Source organism: Staurois parvus, unplaced genomic scaffold (assembly GCF_062004578.1).
Source record: "Staurois parvus isolate SC_StPar_1 unplaced genomic scaffold, SC_StPar_1.0 ptg000120l, whole genome shotgun sequence".
Lineage (NCBI taxonomy): Eukaryota > Metazoa > Chordata > Amphibia > Anura > Ranidae > Staurois > Staurois parvus.
Window position 1 is genome coordinate 8,602,687 of NW_028317916.1, and position 22,339 is coordinate 8,625,025.

The following is a 22,339-nucleotide window of genomic DNA, read 5'->3' on the forward strand; positions in this document are numbered from 1 at the left end:
CACACGGCATAAAAAGTCTACACACATCTGTTAAAATGTCAGGTTTCTGTGATGTAAAAAAATTACAGATAAATCCTTTCAGATCTTTTTCCACCTTTTTAATGTAACCTATAAACTGTACAACTCAGTTGAACAACAAGCTGAAATCTTTTAGGTGGAGGGAAGTGAAAATGGAAAATTAAATAATATGGTTGCATAAGTGTGCACACCATTAAATTCAAAAGGTGCTTCAACAAAGTATTTGTTTATTACAGCACTCAGTCTTTTTGGATATGAATCCATCAGCATGGCACATCTTGACTTTGGCAATATTCTCCCTGCAAATCTGTCAGATTGTGAGGGCATCTCCTGTGCACAGCCCTCTTCAGATCACCCCACAGATTTTCCTTTGGATTCAGGTCTGGGCTCCGGCTGGGCCATTCCAACACTTTAATCTTCTGGTGAAGCCATTCCTTTGTTGATTTGGATGTATGCTTTGGGTTGTCATGCTGAAAGATGAAGTTCCTCTTCATGTTTAGCTTTCTAGCAGAAGCCTGAAGGTTTTGTGGCAATATTGACTGGTCTTTGGAACTGTTTATAATTCCCTCTACCTTGACTAAGGCCCCAGTTCCAGCTGAAGAAAAACAGCCCCAAAGCATGATGCTCCCAACACCATGCTTCACTGTGGGATTGGTGTTCTTTTGGTGATGTGCAGTGTTTTTTGCTCCAAACATATCTTTTGGCATTATGGCCAAGAAGTTCAACCTTGGTTTCATCAGACCATAACACATGTTCTAATATGCTTTTGGGAGACTTCAGATGTGTTTTTAGCTAAATTTAGCCGGGCTTGGATGTTTTTCTTCATAAGAAAAGGCTTCTGTTTTGCCACTCTACCCCATAGCCCAGACATATGAAGAATACGGGAGATTGTTGTCACATGTACCACACAGCCAATACTTTCCAGATATTCCTGCAGCTCCTTTAATGTTGCTGTAGGCCTCTTGGCAGCCTCCCAGACCAGTTTTCTTTTCATCTTTTCATCAATTTTGGAGGGACGTCCAGTTCTTGGTAATGTCACTGTTGCACTATATTTTCTCCACTTGATGACTGTCTTCACTGTGTTCCATGGTATATCGAATGCCTTGGAAATTCTTTTGTACCCTTCTCCTGACTGATACCTTTTTAATAATAATGAGATCCCTCGGAAGCTTTGGAATTCTATATGGGCAATGGCTTTTGCTGTAGGATGCGACTTAAAAAAAAAATGCCAGGAAAGACCTTCTAGAACAACTTAACTTTATTTGGGGTTAATCAGAAGCACTTTAAATGATGGCAGGTGTGTACTGACTCCTATTTAACATGATTTTGAATGTGATTGCTTAATTCTGAACACAGCTACAGCCCCAGTTATAAGAGGGCGTGCACACTTATGCAACCACATTATTTTAGTTTTTTATGTTTACTCCTCCACCCACCCACCCAAAAGATTTCAGTTTGTTTTGTTTTTCAGTTGAGTTTTACAGTTTTTAGAGGTCACATTAAAGGTAGAAAAAGTCTGAAATGATTTCTTTGTCTTTTTTTTTTTTTTTATTTTTTTTTTACACATAACCGCTGACATTTTAACAAGGGTGTGTATTTTTTTTTTTTTTTTTATTTCCACTTTATATGTATATACACTATATTACCAAAAGTATTGGGATGCATGCCTTTACACGCACATGAAATTTAATGGCATCCCATTTTTAGTCCGTAGGACCCACCCTTTGCAGCTATAGCAGCTACAACTCTTCTGGGAAGGCTGTCAAAAAGGTTTAGGAGTGTGTCTATGGGAATGTTTGACCATTCTTCCAGAAGCACATTCATGAGGTCAGGCACTGATGTTGGATGAGGCCTGGCTTGCAGTCTTCACTCTAATTCATCCCAAAGGTGTTGTGTCGGATTGAGGTCAGGACTCTGGGGTGTATATCAATACTATAAAGTAATAATAAGTGCTTGTGAGCCACTATACTATCTCTATAATGTGACATATAAATGTGATTATGATTATACTATTATGGTTCGCTGACACTGTTGCACATACTCATATTCATGTGTAAATTAATCCCAAAATAAAACTAGAATCTGTGTCGCGCTCCAAATAAAATAAAAGTAAAATTTGGATATAAATATACCGTGCTAAATGTGCTTAATTAATGTTGCAATTAATATCCGTATATAAGTGCGTAATCCATTAAGTGTATGTATTTATGTATGTATGTATATATATCCCCTGACGAAGCCACGTGGCGCAACACGTAGGGGAGGGGCTCTGATGTCACCACGCACTCGGGAACCAGACGACGAGTATAGGAAGTGTGCATAGCACACATAGAGGAGGCTCCATGTGTTAATTACAAAGTGCAATTTTATGTTGATAATGTGAGTGCATAGACAACTGGTTATGAATTAACGGTGTTTTGAGGATAAGGCACTATATCTTTTTTCCTTTCATGTGATCTTACTGTGGAGAATTGAGGAGAAGGAGACCCTTAGACCCCTGAAGGACAGAGGGAGAGATCCACTTATCAGTCCATATTTAAGGATCAGAATACCTAGGAACCCCCGGTGGGAGAATTGCTGTATTACACCATACAACCCAGATAAAATGTAAACATAGTGAAGTTGAAATATCCTTTTATATCTATTAGGACATAAAGCAGTGTTGGCCTAATTCAGTGTTTCTCAATTCCAGTCCTCATGGACCCCCAACAGGTCATGTTTTCAGGATTTCCATTATTTTGCATAGGTGATTTGATCAGTTTCACTGCCTTAGTAATTACCACAGCTGTTTCATCTGAGGGAAATCCTGAAAACATGACCTGTTGGGGGTCCATGAGGACTGGAGTTGAGAAACACTGGGCTAATTGAATGTTAGGCTTTGATTAAGGTGAGCGCATAATATAATTAACTACTTGCCAACCGCAGATAGCTGAAAATGACGGCTACACTGTGGCCGGCCAGTTCTGGGAGGGCGTCCTTCCTTTTTTTTTTTTTTTTTTTTTTTTTTTTTTTTTCAAAATTTTTTGCACTTTTTTTTTTTTTTTTGTTTATACCGCAAAAAGTAAAGCGCCCAGCGGCAATTAAATACCACCAAAAGAAATCTCTATTTGTGAGAAAAAAAGATAAAAATTTCATATGGGTACAATCTTGCATGACAGCGCTGAAAGCTGAAAATTGGCCCGGCAAAGAAGGGGGTATAAGTGTCCGGTAGGCAAGTGGTTAAAGTCTTCAGAGCAAATTTCATGAAGTGAACACTGTTTTACACTAACTTTGGCACTATATATATATATATATATATATATATATATATATATATATATATATATATATATATATATATATATATATATATATATATAATATTATAATTTTTTTTTTTTTTACTTTTTTTTTCTATTTATTTTGATTTTATTAATTTTTTAAACAAATTTTGTTTAATAATTGATGATTGTCTTTTGGTGTATTTAATGGATTACGCACTTGTATACGGATATTAATTGCAACATTAATTAAGCACATTTAGCAGGGTATATTTTTATATCCAAATTTTATTTGGAGTGTGACACAGATTTCTACTTTTATTTTAGGACTCTGAGGTAGAGGAACTTGACTGGCCTGCAGGAACTTGCTCATCTGTATCTTTATGGACATTGCTTTGTGCACTGGTGTGCAGTCATGTTGGAACAGGAAAGGGCCATCCCCAAACTGTTCCCACAAAGTTGGGAGCATGAAATTTGTCCACAATGTTTTGGTATGCTGATGCCTTAAGAGTTCCCTTCACTGGAACTAAGGAGCCAAGGTCCACACCATAATTCCCCCTCCACCAAACTTTACACTTGGTACAATGCAGTCAGGCAAGTACCGTTCTATTGGCAACCATCAAACACAGACACGTCCCTCGGATTTCCAGACAGAGAAGCATAATTGATCACTACAGCAAACAAGTCTTCATTGCTCTAGAGTCCAGTGACGGTGTACTTTGCACCACTACGACACTTTACATTGCACTTAGTGATATAAGGCTTGGATGCAGCTGCTCAGCCATGGAAACCCATTCCATGAAGCTCTCTATGCACTGTTGTGCTAATCTGAAGGCCACATGAAGTTTGGAGGTCTTATGCGATTGACTCTGCAGACAGCAACTTGTGCACTTCAGCATGCGCTGACCCTGCTCTGTTATTTTTCGTGGCTGAATTGTTTTTCACAGTTGCTTCCACTATGTTATAATACCACTTACAGCTGACCGTGGAATATTTAGTAGCAAGGAAATTTATGAATGGACTTATTGCACAGGTGGCAACCTATCACGGCACCATGCTTAAATTCACTGAGCTCCTGAGAGCGACCCATTCTTTCACAAATGTTTGTAGAAGCAGTCTGCATGCCTAGGTACCTGACTTTATACACCTGTGGCCATGGAGGTGATTGGAACACCTGAATCCAATGATTGGAAGTGTGTGTGTATACCAGTATGTACACAATAGTTCACCATGAGTTCTATTAATTCATATACTGTGAAATATCCTCAAATTGGCAATCAAACTACAGAATATATTTATAAATAATGAAGGACAATATTGTCCATAGTAGTCATATGTTCTCCTTGTCACACTGTAGAATGAAAGGGCTTATAACTTCATATAGTTTAATAAAGTAGGCATATCGTAGTGTGTTTTCCAAGCTAAGTGTGTGAAGGGTTTTCTTTTCCCCCTTCTTTTTTTTTTTTTTTACTTTCAATACAAGGAAATAATTTTGTGTTTCTCTCTTTAGTCAGGTCAGTTCACAGAAGACATGATTCCTACTGTTGGCTTCAACATGAGAAAAGTTACCAAAGGCAATGTCACTATCAAGGTAAGATTTTTCTGGGGTATCTGGGTTTACCAGTCACTGGACCTTCAGGTCTCTAATACAGCAGCTGCAGAGTGGTTTGCAGCTGTTCTGCATGCCTCTTCTCCCCCTCCCCCCACCCCCCATCTACTTTTGCATAGTAGGTTATGTATTATGTGACCCCCAATCACAAACTGCAAACAATTTTGTGATTGGACAATTGGGGTGGGGGGAGGAGAAGCAGAGTGGCATCTCTGCAGCAGAGGACTTTTCGTGGGTTAGAGATTTGGGAGTTTACCGAAAGCTGTATTCCTGGCGCTCACAAAGTGCATATAGTAAATAAGAGAGGTCTATGAAGTAGTATTCACCTTGCTGGACTTAACCCTTTTATAACTCAGCCTATTTTTAAACGTAATGCAGCTCCTGGAGTTCCACTTTTTAAACCAGAATTAAAGAGTATCTAGAGGAGTGTATATACCAAGAGTGTGCAGTGACCCATGATTGTGTGGTACAAGCTGTCAGCTTCAGGAGAAATCCTTCTGGCCTTTTGAGGCAATATTGGGCTATGTTAAACTAATACCAGCAGTGTTAGGTGACTTTGTGCATAATGGTAAATATATGTGCTGATTGTCTAATTTTTCAGTTATACTTGCCTCTCAAGTGTGTGTGTACACTGCCCTGGCATTCAGGAACTGTTCAGTGTAGTTGGTTATAGGCGTTATGAGCATTTAGCCATGTACTATAAGTGGAAACACCTTTTTAAACTATTATTGTCCATTGTAGTATAAATGCCACATTTGACATAAGTAGTAGTTTCCTGTCTTGATACTACTATTTATTTTTTTTTACCAAAATTTACACTCCTTTTTGAAACTGTAATCCTGAGACTGATGTGTAGTGGCTGAGATCTTGCTGATCCATCAGTATTCAGTCATATGATTTGTAATCTTAGATCATGTGCACTAGTTGTCTTATAAATGTCTGTTGTATGAGCTAGTTCTTCAGATGACTAATACTTATTTAAAGAAGCAGTTTTTGTTATTTGTGTGTGGTGTGGGTTGTGTGGTGGTTTTTTTTTTTTTTTTTTTTTTCTTTCTCTCTCTCCTCCTGATGTTTTTACTTTAATGCCATTTTAGAACAGTAAGCTTCAGGAATAACATAGTAATAGTCTTGAGAGCACCAGTAGAAATTAGCAGCTGTACGTTCGTGAGCTAATTACAGATAATTCAATGGAGGAAGAAGAGCCACCCCACTATGCCTGTTGAGGCAAATACAGAAACGCTAACCCCACCAGGTTAAAGACCTTCTCCCTAGTCATATAACACTGGAACTATTCATATAAAGACTAAACCTAGCCAAGGGGCAAGAAGGCTCCCTAATTTAAAATCTCAGGCAATGGCAATAAAATGCAAGCCGAGCCATAGGGCAAATTTTTAAACAAAAAAAAGGGGGGGGGGGGTAATAGAGAAAAGGAAGGAGGAGAAGCAATGGTAGGGAGGGGAAAGAAAAGATAAGGAAAAACAAAGGAAGGGTAGTCAAGATCTGTGCCATCTGCTCTCCCAGCCATCACTAGAATACTCCCCATGCAGGGGGTTGAATATACTGGCCAGGTTCTGTGTGTATGTGTGGTGATTGGGGCTGTGCAGACAGACATATACTGTAGAGAGCAGACACCAACAAAGTAAGGCCCCTTTCACACAGGCTGGATCCAGTCCCAACACACATAATGCACAGTTTTAGGGAAACGGAGAACCACTGTATTGGTCAGCCACTACTACAGTGATTACCACTGGTTTCTAACTCTCGTGGAAAGGTGGAATCCTGATCTTTGCTAAGTGGTGGTATGAGCTGTAGCTGAATTGATCCTGCTGGTGTGCCTTGTGGTCCACAACCTTTGAGGGGCAATACTTTGAAAATCCTCAGGCATTTACCTTGAACATGAATTGACTTCTTTATACTTTGAGGTCTTTTCATTTGGTAAGAGGCTAACATTTCATTTATTGGTGGCGGAATTACAAGGGATCTTGGATAAGTCCTTACATCATTGGATCACAATTAAATTGAATGCTGTATGGACGTCTTCACATGTTTTGCACTTATGGGTGATATACATGTTGTGTTCTTTTAAAGGTATAGTGCAAATTTTTGGTTTTAGAACTTTATTGAAATGTCACTCAGACATTTCTTAAAGTTCAGTTGCCAGCTGCGCATTGCAAGGTGGTGAATTTTCTTTTGCTGTGTTGAGGAAAAAATAGTGCATGCAGTGGTGTTAACTAGGCAAACAGGAGACGAGGCATTTTGCCTTGTAATATGGTGTGATTGTACTGGCATAGTCGCCCATTGAAGTCCCCCTGCATCTGGTGTGAATCAACTTTAGGACTGTTTAGTGATAAATGGGGAGAGCAAGTAACAGGAGTACCAAAAAACAAATTCCTGTGACGGCATACATCCCACTAGGTGTTAGCAGATATCACGAACATCAATATATGTTGCAACACATGGTAAGGACAGTAAAGCAAAAGACTGAAGGGCCACAACACTCCCCACTTGAAATTCTTAAGGTTTCACTATATTGCATAACATTTAAATAGGTCTAAGAACAGATGAATTGGACTTGTAAAACATTACTTTAATCTTGATGGGTGAATCTGTAGCTGATTTGCAGCTTGGCCATACACTGATGGAATTCAACCGTTTCAGCAGGAATAGGCCGAATTTCTATCAGTATGCGGCTTTCCTTGCTCAGCAGAAGTTGATTGTTTGACTGCTATCAAAAAGGTATACTGGAAAACATTTGTGGTTCAGTGGCTGCAGCTGCTGGCCAGTGTATTGTGATGACAGTGGGCACTGCTGTCAGAAAACTGACAAAATGGTTAAAATGGAGGAATCCAATTGTGGGTGGTTTTTTTTGTTTTGTTTTGGTTTTTTTTTTTTTTATTTATTTTGGCCAGCTAGCTGAATTTAAAAAAAAAAAAAAAAAAAAAGCAACCTGTCTGGCTGACTTTAGGTGCAGACTCTGTTGTAGAATTGAAAAATCCAAGTCTTTGGAACTCTTGGTAGGATTCTGTAAGAGGAGGGACATAACTGTTTTGGAGTTGTCTGGTGTAGTTTCATCGATGACTAGACTATCCAAATGTTGAAATGAATCCTCTGTGAGCAACTCTGACTCTAAATACCCACCTACTTTAGTAGTTACTACAAAGTTACTGAGGAACATCATTATTGTAAAGGAGCTCCGTATTCAAAGATTCCCCTTAACTTGTTGATGGGAGTAGTGATTTGACATGTTTTGCTAATGCTGCCGTAAGATGATTCTCTTGTAGTCTTGATCGCTTCAAGAAACCACCTTGTCAGAGTGTCTTTTAGGTTTCCCTAGCATAAGTTGTCTTGAATTCCCTCACCGATCATTTTACAAGTGCGCACACTGCTTCTTACTGAAGTGAAGAGTGTTGATAATAACGTAACCTAATCCTTCGGGCATAGGCAATCACTAAACTCTTCATATATTATCCTTTTTTAATTATGGAAAACACAGCTTCCCAGCCCCCTCATAAAGAGAGAAATTTTGGGGTTTTTTTTATGGGCTGTTAAGTGAAGGTTCTGAGTCATCGCACAAACATGCAAATTAGATCTCTGCTGTAACAATTTTTCTGATTGGACCTCTTGTCAATTTTAATGCAATACCCCTGATAATACAGTATTTGAATTGTCCTGTGCAGTTGTGTTGACGTTGTTCTGGCTTAGGATAAATTGCAAGGTCCTTCCCCTTTTTTTTTTTTTTTTTTTTTTTTTTTTCTTTTTTCCCCCTCCTAGTTCACCAGATGCTGTCAATAAGGCCCATTTCACTCGGTTGGACCATCTGTCCATATTTATTTCCTTTATCCGTCCATTCACAAATGAGAAATGGATAGCAGTGTATTTCTATGGATCAACATGAAAAAAGCCCAGTTCCGTGAGGCCGGATATTTGTGTTATGTCGGCGTCAAGGGGTTAAAGGAAAAAAAATTTATAAAGACCTTAAATGCTGTTTTTGCAGATTTTCAGACAGGACTGTAATATAATATTAAGCATGACAGGCTCCCTGGTCAAAGGGCAGGTAGCTTGATACAAGCTGTCGCAAAAATGGTTGAACTGCGTACTTCACTGTGTTTTGCGCAGTTTTTGCAACACCTCCCCTCCAGGTGGTTGCATGGGAGGGAACTACAATCTCCCTCCTGATGCAACCGACCTCTGTCCAGAGGTTCACCTCGGGTTGACCTGGTACCGCTACACTGTGGGAGAACCGAGTTCCGTCTGACAGGGAAGCCGTTCTCCCCCAGGAACACTGCTATGCCGACCAAGTGGTGGTCACGGGTGGGCACCAGTCGGCTGTGTCTGTCCGAATACCGCGGCCACTGCTGGGGTGCCCACCTGTTCACAGAGCACTTCGGCTGAGGGGGGTCACCTGCTAACATATTAATATGTAGCTTCTTGTCGAGGTAAAAAAGGTGATTCCCCTCTCCCACCTTCTTCCTCAGGCCCAGGACTACATCTGATCTGAAGGTAGTAGCGCCTGTGTGCACCGGAACCGGACAGGCGAATTCTGGAACTCGCTTCCCAGTGGGGTCCACAGGTACCTTCATCCAAGATGGACAGTCCTCGTTACCTGTTAGCATCCAGGACACCAGTTCCTCCAGTTTCCTGTCTGCTAGGTCTGTCACAGGTCCAGCTGAGCCATGATAGTTGCATCCAGGCGTCCTACCATAGCCAGTGGCACCCATGACTGACGTAACCTGCTTTTTGGCCTGGGGAGCAGACCAGGCCACAACTGCCTCAGTCTCCCCATGCCTAGACCTCTGGGGTTCTCTTCCTACTGGTGTGTTCCAGAACTAAACCACTGACCTGCCCCTCTGACAGTTAACCTTCTCGACTGTCAGGCTAGGCGCGGGCAGTTGGTTCCTAACTAGGGACAGGGGCCCAAGTTGCTCTTCCCAGACGGAGCCGAACACTGCAAGACCCCTAAAGTGGGCAACTGCACCCAGTTCCACTCCGCATTGCAGGCCATTCCTGACCGCTGGAGAGGGGGTCGGTGCGTTCTCAACCCATACTAGTTTTCCCGTGGATTCAGGAAAGCCACATGGGTTAGCAAAGGCTGGCTTGTCCTGAGCCTGCTGGGTTAGAGAAGGTGGCCCATACCCCTTGCTCAGGTTCATGATGGTAAAACAGCGGGCACCCTCCGGATGCTCCATGTCCTCATGGCTCCTGGGCATGGGGTAGGCCACAACCACAGGGCTGGCGTTCAGTTTTCCAAGGTCCTCAGAAAGTCTGGTCATCGTATCCTGCTTAAGGACCGCAACTACCGGGGATGCCCAGACTCTAGCTGACCCCTGGATTCCTGACTGTGCCATTCCCTTGGTCTCTGTGCCCCAGTCAGCCTGCACCTCCTGAATCAGGACATCTATCCGAGGCATTTCCAGCAGCTTCGGAACCTGAGGGGCAGGAAGGGGTGATTGGATTTGAGGACTGCAGCCCTCTCTCTGTAATCCAAGCATCCACCCCAATAAGGCCCCTTGCACCCCCAATCCAAGCGTGCGGTCTCTGCTTATGACATCTGTCTGTCTGTTGACACACCATGACAAGTCAGATCAACTGACAGGCTTTCAGGCTTCCAGTCACCTGGGGATAGGCCATTAGTCCTATCAGGCCTGTGTTGACTCTTCCCAGCAGGGGAGTTCCCACCTAGCCCCAGGCAGAAATCCCCATATGAATGGCTTTCCAGAGCTGCATTACTCGTGGAACTACAAGGCACAGCTAACTTACCTCTGAAGCTCCTTTTGTGAATCGCGTAACAATGCCACACCCAGCTGCACCCTACACAGCGATTTTTCCAGTTAATGGTCAACCGATCGATGTGCCGTCAGCCTGAGCGATTGTTACTGGGTCGGGTTAATTACGTAACTAACCCTTCACTGCCACCACCCCTTTTTGTACAGAGAAAGGGGAAACTCTCTTTATCAAATATACACTGTAATGGTTGAAAAGTCGTCTGTCCAATACGGTCACCGCAGTCCGATTGGGCAGAGGATTAAACAAACACAATAGCGTCTCTTTAGAGGCAGGAATTCGTAAATTGCAATTAAGCGCTTTAGAAACCGTTAAATCTTTCTTTCTGAAAGTGTTAATTACTAAAAGAGTCAAACAGATGCAATAAAATATTTACAGAAAAAGATGTAACTAAGATATATATATATATATATATATATATATTGACACACAGAACCATAGCACAGCAGAGAGATAATAGGAAGGAAGTTATAGGGTTAAGTTACTTGCCATTTAAGCCTTTGATGTAAGCAGATCCAAGTTGCAGAGCAGAATGGTGCTTTGATCTCCCGCTGTTACCATGGAAAAAATGGGAGAAGTCTTCAACTTAACTTTTTAGGCCTGCTAGCCTGTGTTTTAAAGTCCCCCAGCAGGGGGGTGGCTCTGAGTAACTGACCAATACTCTGTTTAGGAAGGGATCGTCGGGCAGACTCTGAATTAGAACCAACATCTGTCATAATCCATGATATGAAACATAGGGGACAAACTGAAATGAGGAATGTTCATTTAATTTTGTCACCTATGCTGATAGGTTTTATGAGGTTACAATCTTTCAATTCCTGGGAAAAGCTGCTTTATCTCAGTTACGAAGTGAGAAATTACACATGTTCTTGGGCAGCTAGTCTCTGTCTCTCTTGGGGGGCTTTGTAGCTCTGGGCCCCCTGCTGCTCCACCTGTCAGTGACACTTTTAACACACAATCTGTCACTGTGCCTCTCAGGAAGGGAGGGGGAAGGATAATGAGAAATGAGACACACAATATATACTCCATACCAAGATGGAGGTGCCTACAGAATGGTTGAACTGCGTACTTCACTGTGTTTTGCGCAGTTTTTGCGACACAAGCTACTTGCACTTGCTGTCATTTTAAGCTTGATATACACATTCAGTAGTCTGACTAAAAAAAAAAAAAACACACAAACTGAGGGGTCACTGTACCGATGAGATGCTGGTTTTTCAGCATGTCCCTTCTGTCAGACATGCCTTTTACACATCGTCCGAATGTCGGTCAGTTCCTGCTGAATGGGCTGATATTCGGATTTTGTGTACTCAGTTTTAACCGCTACCCATCCGCCCCATAGCAGATTTATTGCTACAGGGCAGCAAAATCGTGTGTGTGTGTGTGTGTGTGTGTGTGTGTGTGTGTGTGTGTGTGTGTGTGTGTGTGTGTGTGTGTGTGTGTGTGTGTGTGTGTGTGTGTGTGTGTGTGTGTGTGTGTGTGTGTGTGTGTGTGTGTGTGTGTGTGTGTGTAAGGGACCGCCCGGCGGTACCACTAGCACTCCACTGGTCGGATGTTCCCAGCGCACGGAGTCTAAGCCCCAGGGTACTTGTTCACCAGAGCCCCTGATGGTGGGGATGGACTTGGAGTACCCTAGGACCAGGTCGTGACTACTGAGGACACCCGTCAGTGGTAGGGGTATTCGCCAGGGGCTCCCACGGGAGAGAGCCAGGTATGAGGAGGTCTGGAGACCCCGTAGAGAGGGATGGATGGCTGAGCAGGAGCAGGGTCATACAAGCCGGGTCGGTAACTATGGCGACGGTGCGGTACAGAGCAGCGGGCAGAGAATAGTCGGGTCACACGCCAGGTCAGCAACAGCAGGTCAGATCCAATAGGGGGCATTCAGGAGAGAGGTCAGGCAAGCAAGGGTCAAAACAGGAGAAAACAGCAAGGTCAGGGCACAATCCGGGTCAGCAACTTACTTCAGACAGGTTCACAGGATACAAAAGACCAAAAGGCACTGAATGACAGCTCAGGGCCGTTTAAATATCCCGCCCTGCGCTGTCATTGGTGCCAGGCGCGCGCCCGCGGTCACTACTGTGCATGCGCGAACCTGATTGCCGCGGTCGGCCAAGTCCCGGCGCTCGCGTACAGGGAGGTGTACTGCGCCTGCGCCGGGACCAGCGGCGCGACGATCTCCGAGTGTGTGTGTGTGTGTGTGTGTGTGTGTGTGTGTGTACACAGGTGTAACTCGAAAAATTAGAATATCGTGCAAAAGTTCATTTATTTCAGTAATGCAACTTAAAAGGTGAAACTAATATGAGATCGACTCATTACATGCAAGCAAGATACCGTATTTTTCGCTCCATAAGACGCACCTAACCATAAGACGCACCTAGGTTTTAGAGGTGAAAAACAAGAAAAAAAAAATATTCTGAATCAATGGACTGCAGACACAGTACAGGGGATGACCAGAGACTGCGGACACAGTGCAGGAGATGACCAGAGACTGCGGACACAGTGCAGGAGATGACCAGAGACTGCGGACACAGTGCAGGAGATGACCAGAGACTGCGGACACAGTGCAGGAGATGACCAGAGACTGCGGACACAGTGCAGGAGATGACCAGAGACTGCGGACACAGTGCAGGAGATGACCAGAGACTGCGGACACAGTGCAGGAGATGACCAGAGACTGCGGACACAGTGCAGGAGATGACCAGAGACTGCTGACCTTTAGGGAGGGAGGGGGAGCGGGTACCTGAATTTGACAGGTACCCGCTCCCACTTCCGCGGAGTTGCCTTCCCTCTTCTTCCCAGGCCGGCTTCTGTGACAGCCGGGTGCCCACTGCGCAGGTGCGAGAAGCGCTTCGCTTTGTGAATGGGCCGGCGCCTTCTGGGACCTTTCATGTGTCCCAGAAGACACCGGATCATTCACAAAGCGCAGCACATGCGCAGTGGGCACCCGGCTGTCACAGAAGCCAGCGCGGGAAGACTGTGCAGCGCTGGAGCGAGGAACAGGTAAGGCCCTGCAGGAGACAACAGCTGAGCGGCCGGCCCGGTATTCTGACATGGTGGCCGCAAAAATACCGGACCGGCCGCTTTATATTCGCTCCATAAGACGCACTGACATTTTCCCCCCTTTTTGGGGGGGAAAAAAGTGCAACTTATGGTGCGAAAAATACGGTAGTTCAAGCCGTGATTTGTCATAATTGTGATGATTGTGGATTTGGGGTTTTCATGATCTGTAAACCATAATCTCAAAAAATTTGAATATTACATGCAATCAATAAAACAAGGATTGTACATAGAACAATACCGGACCTCTGAAAAATATAAGCATGCATATGTACTCAGTACTTGGTTTGGGCCCCTCTTGCAGCAATTACTGCCTCAGTGCGGCGTGGCATGGAAGCTACCAGCCTGTGGCACTGCTGAGGTGTTATGGAAGACCAGGATGCTTCAATAGCGGCCTTCAGCTCTTCTGCATTGTTCGGTCTCATGTCTCTCATCTTTCTCTTGGCAATGCCCCATAGATTCTCTATGGGGTTCAGGTCAGGCGAGTTTGCTGGCCAATCAAGCACAGTAATCCCACGGTCATTGAACCAGGTTTTGGTGCTTTTGGCAGTGTGGACAGGTGCCAAGTCCTGCTGAAAAATGAAGTCAGCATCCCCATAAAGCTCGTCTGCGGAAGGAAAATCTTCTAGTAGACGGCTGCGTTGACCCTGGACTTAATGAAGCACAGTGGACCAACACCAGCAGATGACATGGCTCCCCAAATCAACACAGACTGTGGAAGCTTCACACTGGACTTCAAGCATCTTGCAGTGTGTGCCTCTCCATTCTTCCTCCATACTCTGGGTTCTTGGTTTCCAAATGAGATGCAAAAGTTGCTCTCATTAGAAAAGAGGACTTTGGACCACTGAGCAACAGACCAGGTATGTTTTTTTTTCTTTAGCCCAGGTAAGACGCTTCTGATGTTTGTTGTTCAGGAGCTGCTTGACAAGAGGAATACGACATTTGAAGCCCATGTCCAGGATCCGTCTGTGTGTGGTGGCTCTTGATGCACTGACTCCAGCCTCAGTCCACTCCTTGTGAAAGTCCCCAACACTTTTGAATGGCCTTTTCCTGACAATCCTCTCCAGGCTGCTCTCATCCCTGCTGCTTGTGCACCTTTTTCTTCCACATTTTCCCCTTCCACATAACTTTCTATTAATGTGCTTTGATACAGCACTTTGGGAACATCCAACTTCTTTTGCAATTACCTTTTGATGCTTTCCCTCCTTATGGAGGGTGTCAGTGATGGTTTTCTGCACAACTGTTAGGTCAGCAGTCTTTCCCATGATTGTGATTCCTACTGAACCAGACTGAGAGACCATTTAAAGGCTCAGGAACCCTTTGCAGGTGTTATGGCTTAATTAGCTGATTAGAGTGGGACACTTTGAGCCTAGAATATTGCAGCTTTTCACAATATTCTAATTTTCTGAGTTTGTGGATTTGGGGTTTTCATGAGCTGTAATCCATAATCATCACAATTATGACAAATCACAGCTTGAACTATCTTGCTTTGCATGTAATGAGTCTCTCTCATATATTAGTTTCACCTTTTAAGTTGCATTACTGAAATAAATGAACTTTTGCACGATATTCTAATTTTTTGAGTTTCTCTCTCTCTCTCTCTGTGTGTGTGTGTGTGTGTGTGTGTGTGTGTGTGTGTGTGTGTGTGTGTGTGTGTGTGTGTGTGTGTGTGTGTGTGTGTGTGTGTGTGTGTGTGTGTGTGTGTGTGTGTGTGTGTGTGTGTGTGTGTGTGTGTGTGTGTGTCTCCCCTGCCATTCGTGGCCGCAGCTGTCAATCACTGGGTCCCGGGCGGTGATTGCTCTCCGGCGCCCGATGATTGCCGAGGATCTCCAATTGGGGGGGGGGGGGGGAGAGAACTGTTGGCAAACAAAACAGTTCTCCTCCCTGTCAGCTCGTGCATACTGCTTTGAATAGCTGTGCATAGCACAACCATGCAAAGCAGTTTGCTTACAGTGAAGCAGACATACAGCCCTATAGTAAAACACACCCAGCGTACAGTTAACCCTTTGATTGTCCCACATGTTAACCCCTTCCTGCCCAGTGTAGTACAGTATCAGTGCTTTTTTATTAGCACTGATCACTGTATTGGTGTCATTGAGGATGTCGGTGACACCAAGTAAGTTCCCCCCCAATGTCAGAATGCCCGCCGCAGTCCTGCTATAAGTTGCTAATCGCCACCATTACTAATAAGTTAAAAAAAAATTCCTGTGTCTATACCGCCATTTAAATGTAAACACTATAACTTTCACGTAAACCAATCAATTTACACGTATTGGAATTTTTTTTTAGCAATAGGCCAATACATTTTGGCCTAAATGGCTGAATTGATGTTTTTATTTTATTTTTTTTTAATATAATATGAAAGTGCTATTAAGAAAAATCATATACAACAACAGTGAAGTCCAATCCCTAATCAATCCATCAAATATGAACCATAACCTTCCTGTGTCAACACAGTGAAAAATAAAGTCCAAAAGTGAAATATGATAAAATCAATCCTTCTAACGATATCCACGATGTATACACCTAAAAAAGAAATATATAGTGCATTACCTTTTTTTTTTTTTTTTTTTTTTTTTTTTTTTTTCTTTAAATAAACCACTCTAGTGAATACCCCATGCAATTATGCAGTGAATATTTGTGAAAAATAGTGAGAAAAATGTGAAACAATCAGTGAAATCACTGTGTTTGTGAATCGCTCTTCAGTGCCACGCAAAAAAGAAACAGTTCAAACCGGTGTGCACTTCTAATTTATAGTAAGGATACCCTTACCAACAATCCCAATAGATCATGCCTCTAATCATCCAGGAACTGAACAAGATAGCCCTCCTGTGGTTCTTCCCCAGGCATATGTAGTCTCCACGGCACTGCCTGGATTCCTTAGTCACAGTACTCCAAGTGTTTCCAAACGCTTCACTCCATCCAGAGATAAAACATGAGGGACAATAATAGTGTAATACCGCCAATCACATTACAATATCAACTTTATTAAAACTGCTCACATTATTAGCCTGTAAAATCTCTTAATATATAAATGAAGGAAACTTCTCTGCCATCCAGGAAACGTCCAGGTGATCAGATATGATCTTTGGCCTTCTCCAAAATGGCCACCAGTCAGCTTCTGGTGTGCGTCTTGACGTCACTTCCCTTGACGCGTTTCGTCATCGACTTATTCATAAGGGATCAGCTGATTGATTGGGTGTCCTGGTGGTACAGGACAGGCTGCAAAAAGTGGTGGGGGGTTGGGGTGGGTTGTTTGGGAGAGTCCCCTACTGTTGCTTGCAAGAGCGATCCAGCGGCTAGTTGGCCATTCAGATTGCTTTTACAAGAGAACCATCCATTTGGTTCTAAACAGGGCTAAATGCACAAAAACAAAAAAAGAAAAATTTCCCGACACCCAGGCAACATTCACTCCGCCACTGTATTTACAGCCAAACTCCAGCTAACACTTATTTTAAATTGACCAAATATTGAGTTTTGTCACCTCTGAGGCTGAATTCTGAACTTCCATAGCAGGTTTATTTAAAGCTCCACTTGGGATTTGTATTTATTTATATATATTTTTTTTTCTCCTTTTGGGATCAATTCTAATCTCAAACTAATCTAATGTCCGTGTTTTCTTAAACCACAGCCCTGAATCTTCTCTTCTGTTTACTTCCTGCTTGGGGTACCTCTTTTGGTGTCCACGTCACTGCCTGCGTGACGTGGACACTAATATTTGGATGGCCATCAGCGGGTTCTCTTTCAGGAGAGAGGAGGACTGATGTCATCAGAGGTACGGTAGAGGACTGACAGTCACAGGGTTCCATCACAACACTAGATGAGCGGACCCCTGCTGGCTTCACAAGGTATGGTGGGAAAAATTACTGTCAGCATAGGTTTGGGAAGGTGGTGCTAGGGGTGGTAAAAAGTGTGTGGTGTGTTGTGTGGTTTGTTTTTTTTGTTTTTGTTTTTTTTCCTCCTGAACTGCTTCAGACTCCTTGTAGCATCCCCTTCTGATGCTGTTTTGGATCCACTTGGGTGAATGGAATTTGCTGTTTGGATGGGACTTTTCCTTTGTTCACAAATTGCTGCTTCGTTGGATCTCAGGCATCAATTCGCAGTCGTCCTAGAGTTTGGGGGGGCATCAGATTTGTTTTTCAGCAGGATCCCTCTTAGAACTTATCCCAGAGAGGCCTCTGTTGTACTGGTGTGAGGGTGTCTAGTGTCAACCTATGCTCCATTACAGTAGCTATGTCACCGGTTTAGAAGTAGTTTTTAGTTTTAGGGGTAGATTCATACACCTAACATGTTAAACAGGCAGACTTTGTGGAATCAAATCCAGGGTTCCCTGGTGGAGTCAGAAATCCCTCACGCCCTTATTGTACCCCTGTTGAGTCTCACTTTGTAAGGTGGTGGTCTGTTCTGACAATCTCTTTTGACCCTTATGTAGTTAGATGAGTAGAGGCTTAGTCTGACAGGTCTTTTTCCAGTGATTATTTTCCAAGGTTCCTTATCCAATGGCTTTTCCTACAAGGGCCTTGACTCCAGTTCTTGTTTACCATGTCAAAATGTAGGGATTTTCCCTTAAAGGTAATATACCTTTCAGCTTGTTTTGGTGGGTTCAAGGTGCTATTTTATCACCTGGTTTTCCTTCCTTGGACTATATTTGGTAGGTTTCGACTACAGCAGACCAGGAACATCTCACAAGACTTGCAGTTTTGCAGATGCTCTGACTCCGTTGTCTAGCTATTATAATTTAACAATTGTCAGTCACTCAAATCCTTACACCTGCCCATTTTTTTTTTTTTCCCCTGCTTTCAACACCTCAACTTCAGGGGCATTTTGTTCACCTGCTGCGCATATATATATATTAGATAGATATCCTACATACTTTTCTGGTGCTACAATTGAACAATCAATGTTGTTCAATTTTCTTCTTGTTGTTGCTGATTGGCGTGTGTGTGCCCGCCCTGAGTATAGTATCTACCAATATACTATTTTATGAATGATGCATCTTTCTATCCTAATACATGCCACCTGTAAATCTTTTCAACTGTTTTGTAAATGGAAAGTGAATCTCTTTTCCTATGTATTTCTGTAAGCCATTTTATTAGGTATTACATTTGTAGAAGACAAGTGATTTGATGTGAGGTTTTCCTAGGTTTAAAATATAAACCCATTTAATAATTTTAAACACAGGTTTAAAAATACATTTGTCTGCATGTATTTGATTTATTGATGTTATAGGGTTTTTTGCTTTTTTAACCTTGATAACTTCTGTATTTTATTCATTTTTAGGTTTGGGATATTGGCGGTCAGCCAAGATTTCGCAGTATGTGGGAGCGTTACTGTAGAGGTGTTAATGCGGTTGTGTAAGTGGTCAATTCCTAAAACTCGCCATTCAGGTTTTGCTGTGATAAAAGTGGCATTCATAAAGATGGATACTTTCTTTAAAAGGTTTAGCCAGAGGTGCTGCAGCATTAAAATTTCACTGTTCTATTTGTATTACCACCAGTAGTATGCTAAACATGTAAATGTAAACACTGTATAGTTCCATGGGGGTCAACAAAAAGCAATAGATTGATCCAAGAAGTACAGGAAATTCAGTTCTTGTACTTTTACACAAAGTTATCTTGCTAACTGGATGCACCTTGGGAGAGAATGTAATGCTGTAGAAGACATTCTGCTGCAGCGAAAATTGGTATGAGCGCCTTTTTTGTCCCTACTGAGATCTGCTCAAGACCAGACTATGCAGTTAAGGAGTTCCTGGCAAAAGTCCTTTTCTGTTAGTGCTAAAGATCATATACTTGCTACATATAGAATGCTGTCCAAGTGGTTCATAACAATAAGCACAGCATATAAAATGCAAAGAAGGTGATGTGTGAGGACAACCAGTTTCCATGCGTAGCTGATTTTTAAAAAAATTCTTCTGCATCTAAGTGAATGTAAGTTTGTAGGCTCATGTACAGTAACTGTTTGCTGTAGGAGGTGGATGTTTCTGTAAACATCTAATACATGTAAATATGTGATGATTTTAGGAGACAAATTAGATGTTGGATCACATAGAGCCTCTTAGAATTTTTTGTCGTAATAGACACACTTTAAAACCAGCCATACATGAATCAAAATTTGGCTGATTCAGCGTGGGATGGGAGGTTGTAGAGAGTCGATCTACCAGATGACTTCTGTACTACCACCCTGTTGGAATTTCCCCGCTCTATCAGCTCTGCAGGCTATAGCCTGCAACACTGATCAGTGTATTCTGATGGCAATGAAGTTTCCTTGCTGTCAGAATTCTCCTCCTGCTCTCAGCGGGGAGGATTCCCCATCCACATAGTGTGTGGATGGGGAAATTAAGTCAGATTTTTGTTTCTTCAGCCTCATCTTTGAGCTGCCTAAGTGATGTAGTGTAAGGAGAGATTTTATTTCTCATTTCCAGATCTGGAGTAATACTGCTGTGTTTTTTTGTTTTTTTTCTTGAACACAATGTATTGCTGCAGTGAGATGATTGCTTTTTTGTTTTCAGGTACATGGTAGATGCAGCAGACTTGGACAAAGTGGAAGCATCTAAATATGAATTGCACAACTTGCTAGACAAACCACAGTTGCATGGAATTCCTGTAAGTAATGTTTTGCATTTGCCTGTAAAAAAAAAAGTAATACATTATTAAACCTATGAATATGTACATTATTATAATGTAGCATTTTTTAGGTTCATTTACAACATTTTTATGTCTCATGAAGAAATCTAACATATAAATATGCATATTGGATCAAGCCAAGTAATGGGTAATCTCTAAACTTTATTTTACTGCTGGTAATTTAATTGATGCCAGTGGCATGTGCCACAATACCAAAGCAGATAAATTTTGTTTAGGTTATCTGCGCCACCTGTGGAAGATTCTCGTGAAATAAAACTGACTCTGGGGCTCTGTGTCTAATTAACAAAGGGATTGCAGCAGTTTTCGATATAGAAAAGCACCATTGTGAAAGGCTGAGGTCACCTCTACAGTAAAAGGGCCCTGTAGCAATCATGCATACAAAGATGGACGCGGTCCTCCATCTTGTTGAGGGTCTTCTATCATGTCCTACTCCCAAATCAGCTTTCCTCATCCCCCCCCTCCCTCTCTCTTGAGTGACGTGGTCTGTTTGATGCAGATCACAGGCAGCAAACTCATTGGGAGGGCGTCATGGTTATAAATCACTCACTATCTGGTGCCCCTCTGTCTAGGAAACTCTTGCTAGCGAAGGGCTCGTCAAGCCATAAACAAAGTCCTTCACTGAGCTCAAAGGCATTCCAGGGTGTAGTAAAAACAGACTTACATTTAAAAACTCACTCTTTCATATAAGTTGATATCTTCACGTAGGACATAATTACCTAAACATGGAGCCCATATTCGGACGGCTCATTTTAAGGCCATTCTCCTCATATATTACATCCCCTATCTGACATATACAGGAGAGCAGAAAATTATATCTCCTGAACCATTCAAGCAAATATTTTGTGTTTCAAGTCTAACCGTTCAGCAAGTGATTCTGCGTAATAATCTACTCATGGATAGGATGTTGTATGTATCCAGGGTAAATTATGAACCATAATATAATTTGTGCAGGCTTTGGTCATAGCCTGAGGTCTCCACCTACAATTCCCGCCCCAAATGAGGCGATTGGTTTACTGCTCCAGGGAGACACCCTGTGGAATTGCTAGAATAAGCTAAGCTAGTCTGAGCTGAGTGTGTGAGAGTTGAAGATTCTCCCTTTAACATCGGAACCAACTTTTGGAAGAAAATGCCCTTTTGCTCAGAAAACTTGAAGCTGCTTAACCCAAGGCTTTTGTCAAGTACTTTATCTATCTAAACTTTTCTGTTATCTCTTTGCTGTGCTGTTGTTCTCTGTATATGTGTATATATATATATATATATATATATATATATTGGCTACATCTTTTTCTGTAAATATTTTTATTGCACCCTTTTGACCTTTTTTTTAGTAATAGATCTTACTTTCTGAAAGTGTTTGAACTGTTTCTAACGCTCTTTAATGCAAACTACGAATTCCTGCCTCTGAAGAGCGCTACTCTATAACCTGCCTGCGGTGACAGTGGTATACAGACCATTATCCAACCATTATAGGCTTTTTGCTAATATTGCCGAGTTTCCTCTTTCTCTGTACAAAACGGAGGTGGTGGCAGTGTGAAGGGTTAATTGCGTAATTAACCTGACCCAGTAACAATCGCTCTCAGGCTGCAAATACACAGATTGTAGTCCATTAGCTGGAAAAACTTTGTGCAGGGTGCAGCTGGGTGTGGCATTGTTACGCACGTGATAGCGCGGTTTTAGATTGGCTAGTCCTTCAGTCACGAGTTTGGTGAGAAGGGCTGGGTTTGATGCTGCGATCGTCACAGGCCCAGTAAATATTAAAAAAACAAAAAAACAAAAAAAACTGCTGTGTAAAATGTTGATTAAACTTGTCATACCTGTAGGTTATTTGGGACACCCTGAAAGCCTAGCCAAAACCATCAGTTAGCAACCCCCACATGCTGCCCTGTTGCTATGTTAATACCACTGCATGCTCACTCCCAGTAACTAAAAATGGGTTTAGTGTTGATAAAGGCCAGTTACGGTGCTTATTAGAC

General features: G+C 42.4%; 1 protein-coding gene across 1 annotated transcript in view; it reads left to right on the top strand.

The window, feature by feature from the left end:
- LOC149467194 (ADP-ribosylation factor-like protein 8B-A) overlaps positions 1–22,339 on the top strand; it is a 50,828-nt gene that overhangs the window by 12,467 nt on the left and 16,022 nt on the right. The window contains exons 2-4 of the mRNA XM_089672149.1: positions 4,789–4,869; positions 19,003–19,076; positions 20,231–20,324. Of these exons, the coding sequence (XP_089528275.1) occupies positions 4,789–4,869; positions 19,003–19,076; positions 20,231–20,324 (249 nt within the window). The remainder of the gene's footprint in view (positions 1–4,788; positions 4,870–19,002; positions 19,077–20,230; positions 20,325–22,339) is intronic.